The sequence below is a fragment of the Carlito syrichta genome, unplaced genomic scaffold (assembly GCF_000164805.1).
Source record: "Carlito syrichta isolate Samal-C Ts95f unplaced genomic scaffold, Tarsius_syrichta-2.0.1 Scaffold306890, whole genome shotgun sequence".
Taxonomy (NCBI): domain Eukaryota; kingdom Metazoa; phylum Chordata; class Mammalia; order Primates; family Tarsiidae; genus Carlito; species Carlito syrichta.
The window spans coordinates 35,869-52,432 of NW_007250986.1; the positions used below are offsets into that span (position 1 = coordinate 35,869).

Here is a 16,564-nt window from a genome sequence, read left to right on the forward strand (position 1 = left end):
CCGGCCACCGCGGCCTCACCTGCTGGGCTCCGGTGATCCTTCCGCCTCAGCCTTCCAAGTAGCTGGAACTACAGGCGTGCGCTACTGCGCCCGGCTGATTTTTTGATTTATTGTAGAGATGCGGTCTTGCTGCCCAGGCGGGTCTTGAACCCACGGGCTCAGGCAATCCACTCACCTCAGCCTCCCAAAGGCGCGGGATTACAGGCTGAGCCACCGAGCCCGGCTTATGCTCTCTTTTTTAGTTTGTTATTTTGGTTTTTGTTATTGTTGTTTTTTTAAAAACATACAATCTGCACATTGCCTTAAATTCTTTCTAGGACAAGTTTGGTAGGATACAAATAGTAGGACTTGATTTATTAGAGTAGCTCAAATAATAATTATTTTGATTTATAATACTAATGCTATGTTTCTACCACCCATTTGATTAGAATTTGTCTTATTTTTTCTAAGTATTTGTAGAATATTTTGAAAAAGGTTATTTGCCAGAGACATAATGCTTATTATAGCCTTTTATTCTTTGGATATGCCTTTGTGTTCTCTTTTATGTTGAAAAGAAAATATAAGCCCTATGAAAAGTTTACAGAATAAAAGTTTTTTTATTTGTTTTTCTTGATAATTTGTCCATTTAAAATATTTTTTCTTCACCCCTCCACTCATTAACTGAGTAGGAATTCCAGCATTGGGATGGAACATTTACTGTATATAAAATAATATGTATATCTACTATTAGTTTGAAGTTGTATTCAGGTTTAATAAGTATAAAAAGAACAAAACTTTGAAGTTGAGTTAAATGTTCTTTCCTGCTTCTAAAGGAGATACTTACATAATGCAGAGGTGTAAGGGACTGAGGTATTACTTGACTGAGATGATATTTGAGCCATCTTTTTACATTTTATATAGGTGTCTGTCAAGACATTTCTTTTTCTTTTTTTTTTTGAGTTGGAGTCTCATTCTGTCGCCCAGACTGCCACCGCAGCCTCAACCTGCTGGGCTCCGGCGATCCTTCCACCTCAGCCTTCCAAGTGGCTGGAACTACAGGCGTGCGCTACCACGCCCAGCTAACTTTTTTTTTATTTATTGTAGAGATGAGGTCTCACCAAGTTTCCCAGGTGGGTCTCGAATCCGTGGGCTCAGGCAATCCATTCACCTCAGCCAAGACATTTCTTTAAAAAGAGGGGAAAGTATGGTTGACAGCTTAAAAATAAGAAAAAAAAACTGTGGTGTGGGATCCTGAGTTCTACTTGAAGACTAAAAATGGTAGTTTGTGGAGGTGAAAAAAAGTAAATAATGAATTATGTGTAATATTCAAAATGTGGAATGTTATTGGGTATATTACATTTATAGGTTCATAATTCTTTTTTCTTTGACTTATTCAAATAAAGTCCTCTAAATTAAGTTAGTATACTTTCTTCTCTTAGCACTATTATATGGTAAAATTATTTTTGTTTAATAATTAAGATTCTTGGAACCCCCTTGGATCATCATTCCGATTGTAAGTTGCAGTTGTGTGGTGCTGGAGGTGAAGAAGGTATTGCAGATTGAGAAACATCTCTTTGTATTTTAACGTGAAGGTTATTCCTTCGAGGTTGACTTGGATTATTTATACCTAGAAATTCATTTTATTTAATTGACTATTTTGATTACTTAAGATTTTTTTTAACATTTTCTTTGGGAATTATAAATTTTAGCACTTTTTTTCTAATAGAATTTATTAGGTGGCCAGGCATGGTGGTTCATGCCTGTAATCCCAGAACTTTGGGAGGCTAAGGTCAAGAATTGCTTGTACCTCAGAGTTCGAGACCAGGCTGAGCAACATAGCAAGACCTTGTCTTTACAAAAAATAAAAAACTTAGCGAGGTATGGTGGTGCATGTCTTTAGTTCCAGCTGTTTGAGAGGCCAAGGCAGGAGGATCACCTGAGCCCAGGAGGTCAAGGCTACAATGAGTCATGATCGTGCCACTGTACTCTAACCTGGGTGCCAGAGTGAGACTCCAACTAAAAATAAAAATGTGTTAAGTAAAAATTTGTAAGACTGAAATTGTTAGGTTAAAATTCCCATAGAGCCTCCAAAAATGTCAGGTTAGACCAGATGGGGTCGGGGGTACGGTCTGTGATGCGATGCTATGTGAAAGATGCAAAGAATTGCACAGATGGTAGATTGTAAAATATAGTTTATTTAGAAAGTAAATGGGGGTCGGGGAGATTCACCTTCCCAAGGTAGGGGAGGATGCCAGAGCTAGGCAACATGGCGGCCGTAGCTCAAAGAACACACGGACAGACCATAGCTTAGCAAGGCAGTGGTGGCTGGCTGCTCCAGGTTGAATGCTTTAACTCTTCCCTTGATGGGGGAGCTTGTTAAGATTATCTGGTGGTGGTCTGCTTCACATCATTAAAAAAGCACACTCTATTAAATACTATAGACTCCATCTCATAAATATCCTTTAAGATATATAAAAGCATTTCTGCTACTTTAATTGGTACACGGGATCCTAAGAATTAAGAATCTCATTAAAGCCATGGATTGCCCAATTCAATGGAATCAAATAATATTTGGGAAAGTTGTGCTTATCTTTCCTAAAGTCAAAATATACCTGGCTTCTTTTAATAATCCACTAAACTGCTATTATCTATAAATTTAGCTAACTTCACTTCTGAAAAGACAACGATGGAGTTGATATACTCAAAGAGCAGCCTTTTCAACATTGCCTTAAATCTTATGTTTTTCTAGTAGTTTACTGTACCCTCTAATTACTAGCCAAGGACAGAACCAGTTTCTCAGAGGTTGCTATTGATAATTGTTTTATAACCCCCTTCCCAGCTTGTTTTGTACTAATTAGCTTCTCTATTTTAAGTATTTGCCTCTATCCATAAGACCCAAGCTGACCTAATCTGCTCTTAGTGACCTTCATGACACAGACAGACCTCACCATCATGGCAACAATCTTTTGACTAACCCATCCAACTGCTTGCTGTCCATCACCTGACATCAGTACCTGTACTCACCTACCCCTTCGTGATGACGTGGAGCAGACCACTACCCAAACACCTTAACAACCTTCCCCCATCAAAAGGAAGGTTTAAAAAGATTCAACCTGGAGCAGCTATTTACCATTGCTTTACTAAACTGTGGTGTGACCATGTGCTCTTTGAATTATGGCCACCACCATGTTTCCTAAGCTTTGGCCCCCTCCCCTATTGGAAAGGTGAATCCCTTTCTCTCTATTGCTCTCTCTTTCCCTCTCTAAGTTACTTTGTAAATAAACTATATTTTCCAATCTAACTTTGGTGCAATTCTTTGCATCTTACCTGTGCCACCGGCTCAGCACACTGGCCCACTGAACTAACAATCCTCCCAGACCTAACAATTAGTATTAAGATTATTTGTTTTAATACTATAAAGGCAAGCAGCTGATCCTTTTTGTGATATAATTTGATACTTCCTCTAGGCATATCTGTCTTGAAGGTTGGTGTATTTATTATTATTTATAATAATAACTAATATTTCTGGGGTTTTCACAATTCAGTTCTGCCTATAGATTATTTCAGAATATACTCATCATTTCAGTTCTGACATCCTGTAAAGTGTTTACTCACTTCTTTTACTAGTCTTTGATTTTTTTCATGTGTGACAAATTTAGGGCCAATTAAGTGTATTAAAGTTTAGTTTTGTTTTTCTTTTGATGGTCATCTGTGACTTTAAGGAATAGAGTGCTTGGTTGCTCTAGCAATAGATACATATAAATTTTCTGAGTAACATATCATTAAGTATATATTTGTTTTTCTGTCATTGATCAGGTTTTTAAATAAAATTTGTGGCAACTTATACTTAAATTATTGGGAATTTTAAAATATTAATATTTTAAATATTATTTGCATTTTAGCAATTAATGTTTTTGCAGTGACAAAACAAATGGTACTTGATATTTAACTCTTGTTGGAGTACAAAATTTAAAACTGTCATTTTTGAAATTAAATACTCGTTTGATATTGTTTTACAGTATTAATGAGTGAGAGATGTGAATCTGATGAAGCATGAATTCAGATGATAAAGAAACTTTGAATATAATTGATAATATTAAAAGCTAGTAGTATATTCAGGGTACTGATGTAACATGTAAACTGAATATCAAATACAATTTTATACATTATAAACACTTTTATAAAGAGAATCACTATCAGTTAAGACTTTTGGAGAATTGCTTTCTGATCATTCTTTTAAATTTGAAGAAAATATTTGAATAAAGATTACTTTTAACAACTGGTTGTAAATTTTGGAAATGGGCCTTTATAATTGGCAACGTAAAGATTTCCGAGTCATTGTTTAGATTTCTGCTGTTTGAATGTTATCCACTAGCCACATGTGGCTACTTACATTTAAATCAATTAAAATTTAATTTGAAAATTTAGTTCCTCAGTCTCACTAGCCACATTTTAAGTGCTTATTAGCTGTCCTAGCTAGTGGCTCCTGTTGCCACAGTATAACTATAGACAGTTCTAACATCATAAAAAGTTCTGTTGGATACCACTAGTCTTAATTTCACTCCAATTATTTTTTAATAGTTCCCATATTACAATACTTTATAAGTGCTGCTTTAAAAAACCCTTTAGTAAATAAGTTTCTATTCTTTCAGCAATATTATGGGCCACCAACTAAAATGACCTTTTTTTTAACACTTAAAGTTTGTTTCTACACTTTTATTTAAGGATATTCAGCATATCTTGTCATTAACTACATTTAAAAGATATGATAACTGTTACAAGGTTTAGTATCAGAGCCCATGAAGGACTTTGGTATTCTACTGTCACAATAGATGTCATGTAAAGAAAAGTCATGATTTCCATAGGAAAACTACCTTTTTAATTAGTGCGGAATCTCCTATGTTGGTTCACTTAAACATACAGCATTGTTGCTTGTGTTCTTATGATACTTACAGGGATACATTAAGTTGCTTTATGTATTATATTTGGGGTAGTCATTCTGAGAGTAGTGTATATGCATTTCTAATGTTTAGTTATTATATACCCTGTGGTCATACTACCTGTGCATATTTTTATATATTCTTTACATATATCGGAATTTTATATTTATGAAAACTATGACTAAAGCTAGAATATAATAATAAAGATAGGACCTTATTCTTGTTTTTTATGTAGGCAGTGCTCAGAATGTGACCAGGCTGGGAGCAGTGACATGGAAGCAGACATGGCCATGGAAACTTTGCCAGATGGGACCAAACGATCAAGGAGACAGATTAAGGAACCTGTGAAGTTTGTTCCACAGGATGTGCCGCCAGAACCCAAGAAGATTCCAGTAAGAAACACGGTAATTTATTCTTTATTTATCATCATAAATTTCTGAGGCCAGAATTTAAGAGGGTGAGAAAGATGAAGCATACTCAGGAGCCAAAGAAAGAAACATGTATTGCCGCTGGCTGTTCTTAAGAATTTATTTTTCTGTATTATTAGAGGTACTGTGCTTACTTGAGTGTTGATAGTTTGTATGTTCAGTTGAAGGTACGATAATAACACCTTGGTGCAGCTAGCACTCACCTTATGGGACACAGCCTTCCTGAAGCCTTAGATATCCTCTGAATCCCTTGGCAAGGTCATCTTGGTCCACGGAGGCCATCTCTTCCCTTGACTTTGTGCTTCTCATTCTCTTCTTTTTCTTTATAATTACATTTTAAACCTATGTATTCATAAGTAATATAGTTTAGTTTTGCAGGTTTTGAATTTTATGTAAATAGAATCAAACTTTCTTCTTCTGTAACTTGGTATTTTGACCAGTATTATATTAATTTGACTCATACATGCTGATTCATGTAGTTTAATGTATTTTCACTAATGTATAACTTTTTTTGTTGGAAAATAGATAATTATCTAACTTTTATTTTGTTGGAGGGCAGTTAGGTTGTTTTCATATTTTTCTATCATAAGCAACTTTGTTTTAAATATTTTTGTGTCTTCAGCATTGTAACAAGAAGCTAGGGTAGATATTAAGGTGTTGTTAGCTGATTTATAGACTATCTGCATCTTTAGTTTTGCTAGATACTATTATTTTCCAAACCAGTTCACACTTGTATACCAGCAATAGATCATGTTTCTTTTGCTTCACAAACTTGTTTTGACCAATATTTTAATGCTTTCCAGTATGATGTTGTCATGTTGATTTTAATTTGCATTTCTCTCAATACTAATGATTTTGAGCATCTCTTTATATATTTTGGTTAATTTTATTTTCTCTTTTGGGAAGTGTGTCTGCAAGTCTTTTGCTAATTTTTTGGTATTGGGTTATTTGCCTTTCTCTCATTGAAATTTATTTGAGGCCAGGTTTTAAAGTTTCCTCCAGAAGTCATTTTTATTTGTTATTACCAGTCCCTGGGAGTCTCTACCAACCTGAGCCTATTTTAAATAAAAGTTTGGTGTGTGTGTTTTTCATTAAGTCAGTAGTATAAATTTCTGCTCCAAATTCATAAGAGCTGGCTTGCAGTTATGAATTTTTTTTTTTTTTGAGCCAAGACAGACATTTTTTAAAAAATCTATCTTTCTCTGAGGGAGCTATAAAGATTTTTTAGGGTTTGTTGTCATCATTTGTTTTGTTGCCTGTTTCTTCTTTTTTCTTTTTTAGAGGTAGAGTCTGGCTCTATCACATAGGCTAGAGTGCAGTGACAACAATCATAGCTCATTGTAGTCTCAGGTTCTTGGGCTCAGGGATTCCTCTCCCCTCAGCCTTCATAGTAGCTGGAACTACAGGCATGCACTAATATGCCTGGCTAGTTTTATATTTTTTATATTTTATAGAGATGGGGTCTTGCTGTGTTACCAAGGCTGGTCTCAAACTCCTGGCCTCAAGTGATCCTCCCACCTTGGCCTCCCAAAGTACAGTGATTACAGGCCTGAGCTACCACACCTAGTCATATTTCATTTTAGAGAGTCTTTATTTTTTTCTTAAAGTGACTATTTTCTCAAAAGCTTTTTTTTTAATTTGTGGTTACCCCTTATATTGCAATTACTTAAAAGATCTTTGTTAGGCTGAGTGGGGTAGTTCACACCTACAATCCCAGCACCAAGACCTCATCTCTACAATAAATAGAAAAGTTAGCTGGGCATGGTGGCACATGCCTGTAGTTCCAGCTACTCGGAAGGCTGAGGCAGAAGGATCGCCTGAGCCCAGCAGATTGTGGCTCTGGTGGCCGTGAGTGTGCCACTGCGCTCCAGCCTGGACAACAGAGTGAGACTCCAACTCAAAAAAATTTTTTAAAAAGATCTTTTTTAGGAGAAATCACCTAGATTTTCTTCATTCAGTTTTGTATTTTGGGCTCCTATGAAATTAATGAGGCAATTGAAATAATTTATTTTGGGTGCTATAAGTTGATCAGCTTGTAATAATAATTATAATCCCTAGTAGTTTAAAACTTTTTTTAGACTTCAAAAATGTATTTTATTTATAAAGGAACTAGAGAGAATTTTCCTTTTCGTAAATTAAGCCTGCTAGTTTCTGTTTCTAAAATGCTAGTTTCTGTTTCTAAAATGCTAGTTTCTGTCTCTAACTGTTTGAGACTGATATCTACAGTTATTCTTAAGATCTTAGAGAAAAGTTATTATTACTTCATATATCTATGTCTGCAAAGATTCCTCTTATGATACATTATTTTCCAATTTCTTTATTGTTTAAAGAAATTCTTCATGGCCAGTATAATCTTTAACTTTGGAGTTACCATATAGAGTAAATTATGAATATTATAGTGATATTTGTGTGCCCATAGTTCAATATTACTTATGATAAACATGGATTCTATAATAACTTAAAGGATTCTTCTATTTTTTCCTTTCCTTTACCTGTCTGCTTTTGGGTCCTAGAATTATAAGAAAACTTTTAAATTTTCTAATTTAATCTAGTTCCTTTCATCTTGTTCTTTGTCTCTTGTTTTCTTGTTTGAAAGTTTTTAACTTATTGTAGATACTGGTGAGTAAAATACCAAGAAAGTATTTCATGGTCAGTAACTTTAAGGAGATGCATTATGATTATATTCTTGCTTGTAGGAATTAAAATACAGGTTGAAGCTCCAAAAATTTCTACTATTTGGAAACATGGTTCCTTTGTTTATGTATCTTTTTTCCTTAGCTTGTTTTATCAAAGTGCATTTTTTCAAGACACAATTTTCTATAGAGTACTACTGTGTGGTACCAGGGTTGGATATGGTACTTTTGAGGCCATGGATTACTTATATCAGGATCTCTGGGGATATTGATTGAAATGTCAACTTTGGACCCATCTTGGAGCTAATGTATCTTTGGATTCATTCTGTTACTAATTAATTAGAATTTATGGGATTAGGCCAAGCAGATTTGTTAGGTACTGTCTTTACACTGAATGAAGGTTAAAAATAACTACAAGTGGCTATTGGGTTTCCTCTTTCCCTTGCCTCTTTCCTGTCTTCCCTCCAACAATCCATTCAGAGTGTCTTTGATGTTTAGTTGGTGTCAGGTGTCATGCCTAGGTTTAACAAAAAAAAAAGAAAAAGAATGAGAGATTCAGAAGAGAATCAATTATTTTGATCTTGATCTTACCATTCAGGCTGAGTTCCTATTGTTACCTTAATTTTGTATCTGTCATTTCTGTTTTAGAGTTGCATTAACTGTTTAAAATTAGTAGATGGTATAGTGAAAAATGAGATGTTCTAGTTACCTTTCTTAGCACAACATTAATTATGGGAATTCAGACATGTAACGGCTTACTAGCCTAAAAGTACGCCTTTTGCAGTATATAACAGATTTGTCTCTCCCTTTGTTACATTTTTAAATTGTTATTCCTAGTATCCTCCAAGTTACACTTTTAAATTTAGTATCTATATTTATAGTTTACAATTGGTGGTATTCCATCTTTGAATACATTATTATAATGTTTTTGATTTTCTCAATTTTCACTTTTCCTGCCATGATTGGCTAAGGTAAAGTTTATTTTCACATTAGTCTTATTATTCTACCAAGATTTTGAAGATAATTTTACCTTCGTGACATACATAGAGTAACAGTGACATACTGTAAACTTCATTATTCCATTTCAGAATAATATACCACTCAATAAAACTTTTGAAATGGTCATCTGTTTTGTAACTTTGTATCAATTTCTGTCAAATTTATTACATTCTCTTAGGTTACAGTGATTGCATAATTTAGAAAAGTAATTTTAGTTTATGCTACTGAAAATCATTTTTCTCTTTCAGTAACTCATTTTGTGGGAATTGTGAATTAGAATCTTCTTGAAATAATTTTATTTTTAACAATTCCTATTTTCGTATAATTAAGCATATAGTACTTTAATCTTGTTATTGAACTTTGTGGAGTTGCCCCAAATAATCAAAAATATAAAATACTGAGGGCTGCCTTAGATTGAAGTTTCACTTTTAATTGAGTATTTTTCTTTACTTCCTGTTATCACTTTCTCACTTTTTATACTTTATGTCTTATGTTTAAAAATAGCATCATAGTGTTAGTAAGGAAGTGAAAGGTAGAAGGAAGGGATTCACATTTAAGAATACTCGAATAGGTCTTGATGGGTTGCTACTTTTGTAATTAATCCAGCCATTATCAGTTTGTGTTTTTTCCTATTTTTTGACCTTTGAATATTTTGTTTCATTACACTTTTGAAAGGTAGGCAGATCATGAGGATATGGCTGGAGGGATTAGTTTATCTTTGTATGAGGGAGAAAACCCCTAAAACACTGGAATTTACTTATCAAAAAGTGTGTATTTACTCATGTAATAATAAACATGTACGTTTGAACTTCCATCTCCTTCAAAGTACTCTCTGTTTGATACAATGCACATATCGAGACAGTTTTTCCACGGCTCAAAACAATTTTTGAACTCATTAATTTGGATGCCTTTTAGTGCTTCTGCCATTTTTTATTTCACCTCTTCCACACTGGCAAAACATTTCCCTTTTTTCATCTGGGAAAACAATAAACGCTGCTCAGGATCAGACCAGGTGAATGGAGAAGGTGGAGTATAGTGGTCATGCTGTTTTTGATCAAAAACTGCTGAACACTCAGCATGGTGTGTGCAGGTGCATTGTCATGGTGAAAAAAACCAGTCACCTGTTTGCCACAACTCAGGACCTTTCTTCTGCAAATTGTGATGCAACTTTCTCACAACTTCCAGATAAAAACCTTGTTTGACCATTTGATCTAGAGGAACAGATTCTGAGCGTACTACAAGAGGCCCACCTTCCAAAAGACAATTTTGGGTTGTTTTGAGTTTCCCCCAGTTGGAAAAATAATATGGAGATAGTTCAAGAAACATAGAAATATTCAAATATTAGTAAGTAAAAGAGAAATTATTTGATTTTGTGAAATTCTTCATATACTGTTCAAGCTCCAGAGATTTGAATTTGTAACATCTTAGATTGTCTTTGCAATCTCTAATTATTTCAACATTTCAATAACCATTATTATCTTTTATTACAGGATATGAATAGGAAAACTAAGTCTAAACACAAAAAAATGAGACATTATTTCTTTTAACCTTTATCTGGTCTTTGCTGTTTATTTACTATTAGTTCAGTTGTCATAATTACCCTATGAAGTAGTTACTATTATTATTGCCATTTTACAAATGAGAAACTGAGGCATAGAGTTTAACTTGCCCAAGGACATATAACTTTTAAGAGGCAGAACCAGAATTCAAACTTAGCTAGCAGCTGAACCCATACTTTTAACTACTTCTTTGTATTGGCTTTCTAGACAAGATTACTAGCAGTTGTTCCAGGCACTTCTTCGTGGGCCAGAATCACAGGCTGTACATGCGTGCTGCAGCTTTGTGACTACATCGTTAATGAGTTGGTCAGGAAAATGGGTCATTCTGTAAAGAATTAGGGATATATACAATGTTAGCATAGCTGAGGATATGGATGTCAAGAAAGTTTTTATGAGAGAACAGAGAAACTGCTGAATGTTAGAGACGTTGTCAGTGAAGTGTCTTACCCTACAGCATTGAGAGGATGGTGAAAGCTGACATTAGGTCAGAAAACTTGATGGTCAAAATTTCAGCCTGAAAAACACTATTGAGTGGGAGAAAAAGATGTTAATTCATGGGGAAATCTGCATAGCCTGGCAGGACCATGAACTTGAGCTGATGGAAAGGTCTGCAGAGCCATAGTAACTTAAGAATTCCAACGTCTAATTCCCATGGCTTCCTTAGAGCAATGACTTTCACTTTATTTATCTATATCAAACCTCAGACTATTAACATGGAACTAGAGACGGAAGGTGACTATGGGAGATGTGGTTTCCAGCCTTAGGTAAGAGAGGTCCATATGGTGGTAGTAATGGTAGTAAAATTGACCTCATTTACACCAGCATAGTAACCAGCTACCTAGTGTAGTGCTTGCTTGGCACATGGTATGTGCCCTGTAGGGTAATACTTCTTCCCTCTCCTCCCCTCCCCTCCCCTCCCCTCCCCTCCCCTCCTTTCTTTTTTCTTTTTGAGGACAAGGGTATCTGAGCATTGTGTAAGACACAAGGTAGGTTCTTGATTAAGTTGTTAAATGAATCACTGGCAGGATAAATATAGAGACAGTTACCTAAAAAGTTATAAAATACAAAAAGGATAAAACTTCTTTGTAGGCCAAAGACGGTGAATGTGGATTTTTTTATAGGCTCATCAGTATTTAAAACTGAGAAAGGGTCAATGTCCTCCCTGTCCTTCTGGATATCCAGCTGAGTCCTCAATGTTTGCCTTGTCATTGTTAGTCAGGTTTGCCTTGTCATTGTGAGTCAGGTTTCCCCCTCCATATTTTTTCTTTATTTCTTTTTTTAAAATTAACTGAAAGGAAGTAACATGGGTGAAGTAGAAAATCTTATAAACTAAAGGTTCTTGTGGTAGATGATGTGTTAGCCTATTTTAGCCCAGTATTTTCTTCTTTCCTTAGCTATGGAAACTATATAAATAAATATAAGAGTTTTTTTTATCGGACACTTTGTCAAGGAGAGCCCTTTTATTTTTTTATTTGAATTGCATTAAGAATTCCTATGATTTATCAATACCATGCATTACCAATATCCATTTCAAAGATTATCTTTAATATAATTTATTGTTGAGCCTATGCTTTGGATTTATAAACTCAGTATATGTGATAGTATCACTTTATAAAACATTAGTTTAAAAAATAATAGTTTTCAGTTGTATAATTATACATTTTAGAGAATTGCCTAGTAATTTTAACTTCTGTATTGATAGAGAATAATAATTGGGAATTTTAAAAATATATTTTTCACTCATAGGAATGAAAATGTTTAATCTTTGGGACTCGAATCTAATTTATCATAGTAGAATACAGCTTTGTTTTTGTATTGGAAGCATAACTTCTCTTACTCCTGCATAAAAGCCAGCTTGTAGGTCAGTGAGTTAATTATATATCTTGCCTACCTTTAAATGTAAAGTGACCATATTTCATATATAGTGTTTTTCTCTTATTCTGCTGTTACATAGATAAAAAATATATCTTTTTTGGAACTTATTCATACATCATTTAGTTCTAATCTATTCATTATAAATTTTTATTGTAGTACTTTTTCCCAATAGTTTCAGGTAGCATCTTATCTCTTTCACATTTCTAGGTTCAATCCTTTGGCCTTGAGCCAAAACAAGATTGTAATGCTATTGACCTTGTCGGTTGCTGTTTTATTGATCAGTGATGCATTCACTGTCTAATGTCACATACTCCATTTTATCGTTTTATAATATCCTAGTTTTAAGACTTAATTGTCTTATTTTTCACACTTTCGGAGATAACAGTGATTCTACAGTTATTTTACTACTTTTATTTTGCTACTTTTAAGCTTTATCTTCCAGTACTTAAAGGGCAGGTCATGACTTCTGATGAATGAAACATAATTCTCAGCCTCAGCGATTTGATCTTTAACTTATTCTGTCCTTTTATACAAACCTTCAGAGTTCAGTTAGAAAGATAATACTTTAAGAATGACTTCTGTTTATAATGTACAGAAATGAATAAAAATGAATTTTTATTTTCTTCATAATTTTCAAAACTGTAGCAATTTTTGTTTTGTGTTAGTGGTATTGGCCATATTTATTCCTGAGTTGAATGGCTTTCTATGGTAATAGTAAAAACTGTTTCTCTCTTTCAACATATTTCTGTTGAGCAACTAATAATATAAGTAAGTTTTTACTACCTCAAAGTAGTGAAAGAAAGTCAATGCTCAAATAAATGTAATATATATTTAAAAGCACAGTATCCTTTTGAGAAATATAGTTAAATTGCCCCAGCAAGTAATCTGATGACCATGAAATGGAAGAGGTAGGGCAGAAGTTTGAGATGAATCACTAGGACAACAACTTGATCATTACTAGTGGGGAAATAGTCTACTGTTTCAAAGAGCCTTCATTTTGTATTTCCCAAAACTTTGATATTGATCAGTTGAAATTTTTTTGTTGTTGTTGCTGTTGTTGTTTTTGAGTTGGGGTTTCTGTTGCCCAGGCTGGAGTTCAGTGCACTGTCATGGCTTACTGTGGCCTCTACCTCCTAGACTCAGGCAATCCACCCTCCTTAGCCTACCAAGTAGCTGGGACTACAGGTGTGCACAACCATGCCCAGCTAATTTTTCTGTTTTTCTGTAGATACGTGGTCTCCTTTTTGTTGTCTAGTCTGGTCTCAAAATCCTGGCCTCAAGCAGTCATCCTACTTTGGCTTCTTAAAGTACAGGGATTATTGACATGAGCCACCGTGCCTGGCCACCATGGTTTTTACTATGTTCAGAGTCATGCAGCGATTACCACAGTTAATTTTTGGATATTTTCACCACCCCTTCTGAAATGTTACATACCCATTAGCAGTGCCTCCCTTCTTCCACCCCTAAGCCCTAGGCAACACTGACCTACTTTCTGTCACTATAGATTTGCCTATTTCATTTAAGTGGAATCATATAACATGAGGTCATTTATGATTTGCTTCTTTTACTTAGCTTAATGTTTTAAGTTTTCTGCATGTTGTAGCAGGTATCAGTACTTTATTTTTTAAATTTTTATATAGTATTTCATTGTATGTATGTGCCGGATTTTATCTATCTGCTCATGTACATTTGAGTTGTTTTTACTTCTTGGTTGTTATAAATCATGCTGCTGTCAATATTTATGACATTTTTGTGTGAACATAGGCTTTTACTTCTCTTGGGTATATACCTGTAAGTGCTGAGTCATGTGGTAATTCTGTGTTTAACCTTTGGAAAACAGCCAGGCTGTTTTCCAAAGTGGTTGTACTGTTTTCCATTCCCATGAGCAGCATTTGAGAACTCTAATTTTGCCACATCCTCTCCAGCACTTGTTCTTGTCATCCTTTTGATGTAGACATCCTAGTAAATGTAAAGTGATATCTTAATCATGTTTTTGATTTGCATTTACCTGTTGGTTAATGACACCAATGATATTTTAAAGAAAAAATTGATATAACTCTTTTCTCTGTTTTCTGTGCTATGTGACATAGTGCTCAAATAATATTTTAAATTGGACTCGGACAAAATATCACTAAGAGGTTGTTTATCTGTTGTAAACCATTAGTGAATCCTCTTTATTGCCTTTATTCCCCAATTTTGGTACATATGAGTTATGAGAGCAAAACTTAATGTGAAATTGATACATGGTTGAGAAAGTGACCTGAAGGATTCTAGAAAAGTTACTCTGAGAAATAATTGAAAGATTATTCCCATAGCACTGTTTTCTCTTGCTGCCTTTATCACAATTTGTAATTAAGTTTTCTGTGTGTTTATTAGCTTAATAAAATGAATATAAACAGAGACTCTTTATATAATAAAGCCCTAGTTATTTATCTTTAAATACTTAAAGTTCTGTTACATGAATACTGGGATAAAATCAGTCTATGTTCAGACACTAAAACGGGACCAGTACTTAGAACTGTCTTTATATTGTGCGTACTGCCTCGCTCTTTGTAATAGGAAACTATTTGACTATCGCAGTAATTTTTGAAGGATTTTTTTTTTTTTTGCATTGAGCATAGAAAGCCGACTATATTAAATAATCTTTGATTATATTTTTAAGATGCCCATGAAATAACCATGATTAAATATAAATTCCTTTGACCTCAATCTATTGTGGGTCCTTCTGTACTTCTAGACTGTTCCACAATGAACAGCTATATGCAAATATGCCCCTAAAGGCCAAGAAAGCTGAGAGACCAAAGAAGGAGGCTGAGAATCCAGTTTCTCAGAGAGCATTTAACAGGGACTTAGGAACAGAAGACAAGTCTCAGGCAACCTCAGATGACCAGGCCATTATCCCCTAGGCCCAGGGCTTATATAATATAAGGAAAGGGTCTCCTGCTTGAGATGGAGTTTGCCTAAGGGTAGGATTTACAGTATACTATAGGTAAAACAGAAATCTTAAGGCATTCCTGGAACTGGGGTTAATCAGCAGTCAACATGGTAGAATAGCATCCAAGATGGAGTTGCTTTAGCCTCCTGGTAGACCAGTAGCCATCTTTACTCTCACAGTTACCCGGGTACCTCCAGTCTTCACTTATAGGTCTGGTACCTTATATAGTTCTTTTTTGTTTTGTTTTGTTTCAAAAATGATAGATACTTTTATTAGATAGTAGTATAATTAGTCTGTGCTTGGCATTTTTCCTACACTTCTCCACATTTATTTACTCCCTTGAATAACTTGGGAAATAAAATACCGGTTTTATTATTGATTAGAATTAATTTAGAGAATATGGCTTAGATATGTATCCACAATCAAGCTTTCTATAACTTTGTCTTGACTTAAACTTAATCACAATTAATAGGCAATGCTGGGCAACTCTAGGCAACTTTCTCTCTGAGGAATAGAATGCTTGCATACTTAGGAATGACTCTTACATCTCTAGTATTGTTTTATCTCTTTCTGTCCAACTGTATTATAAAATCTTATCTAGTTCTTATGTTTAGTCATTTTAGTAATGTTTTTGCTACCATCCTTGATTCGTTTATTCTCTTGCCCTTCTTTGCCAATCTTGAACTCCTTTTTTCCTATTCCTGCCAGAGGATTGCCAGCATCATACCTGTCTGTTGTTTTTTTTTTAAATTAAATGTGTTAAGCATTTTGTTTGTACTCATCTTTAAGGTGAATATAGAGTTTTATGTCATGATTAAGGGTATTAAAATATGACTCACTCTTACATTTAGGAACAGTTTTGATAAATGGTATTTAAAATTTTGAAAGATATGCATAACATATGACTTTATTTTTATACTTTACCTTAGTTGTACTTACCATATATGTAAGTAATTAGTCATGTAATTATTTGTTTGATATATGTAGATTCATGGACCTGAACTCCAGGTATACAGGAACTGTCATATTCACCACAAGGGAATTGGTCCCATTTTCCTTGTGTATGTATTTATCATATTTCATCAGTAGAACTATAGAATTTCAGTAAGGCAGCCTGAGATACTTCTATTTAAGTATCTTGTTCTTTAAACATTGTCTTTGCATTATTTTTTATGTGGAAACTTCACTTCCTTTTAGGCAAGGAAATTGCTTTTGA

The 16,564-nt window shown here is 34.3% G+C and overlaps 1 protein-coding gene across 1 annotated transcript in view; it reads left to right on the top strand.

Annotated features, from left to right (window-relative positions):
- Nucleotides 1-16,564, top strand: part of PHF14 (PHD finger protein 14) — a gene marked incomplete at its 5' end in the record, with an annotated part of 157,476 nt that overhangs the window by 30,344 nt on the left and 110,568 nt on the right. Inside the window, one exon of the mRNA XM_008063504.1 lies at nucleotides 5,155-5,323. Within this exon, the coding sequence (XP_008061695.1) occupies nucleotides 5,155-5,323 (169 nt within the window). The remainder of the gene's footprint in view (nucleotides 1-5,154; nucleotides 5,324-16,564) is intronic.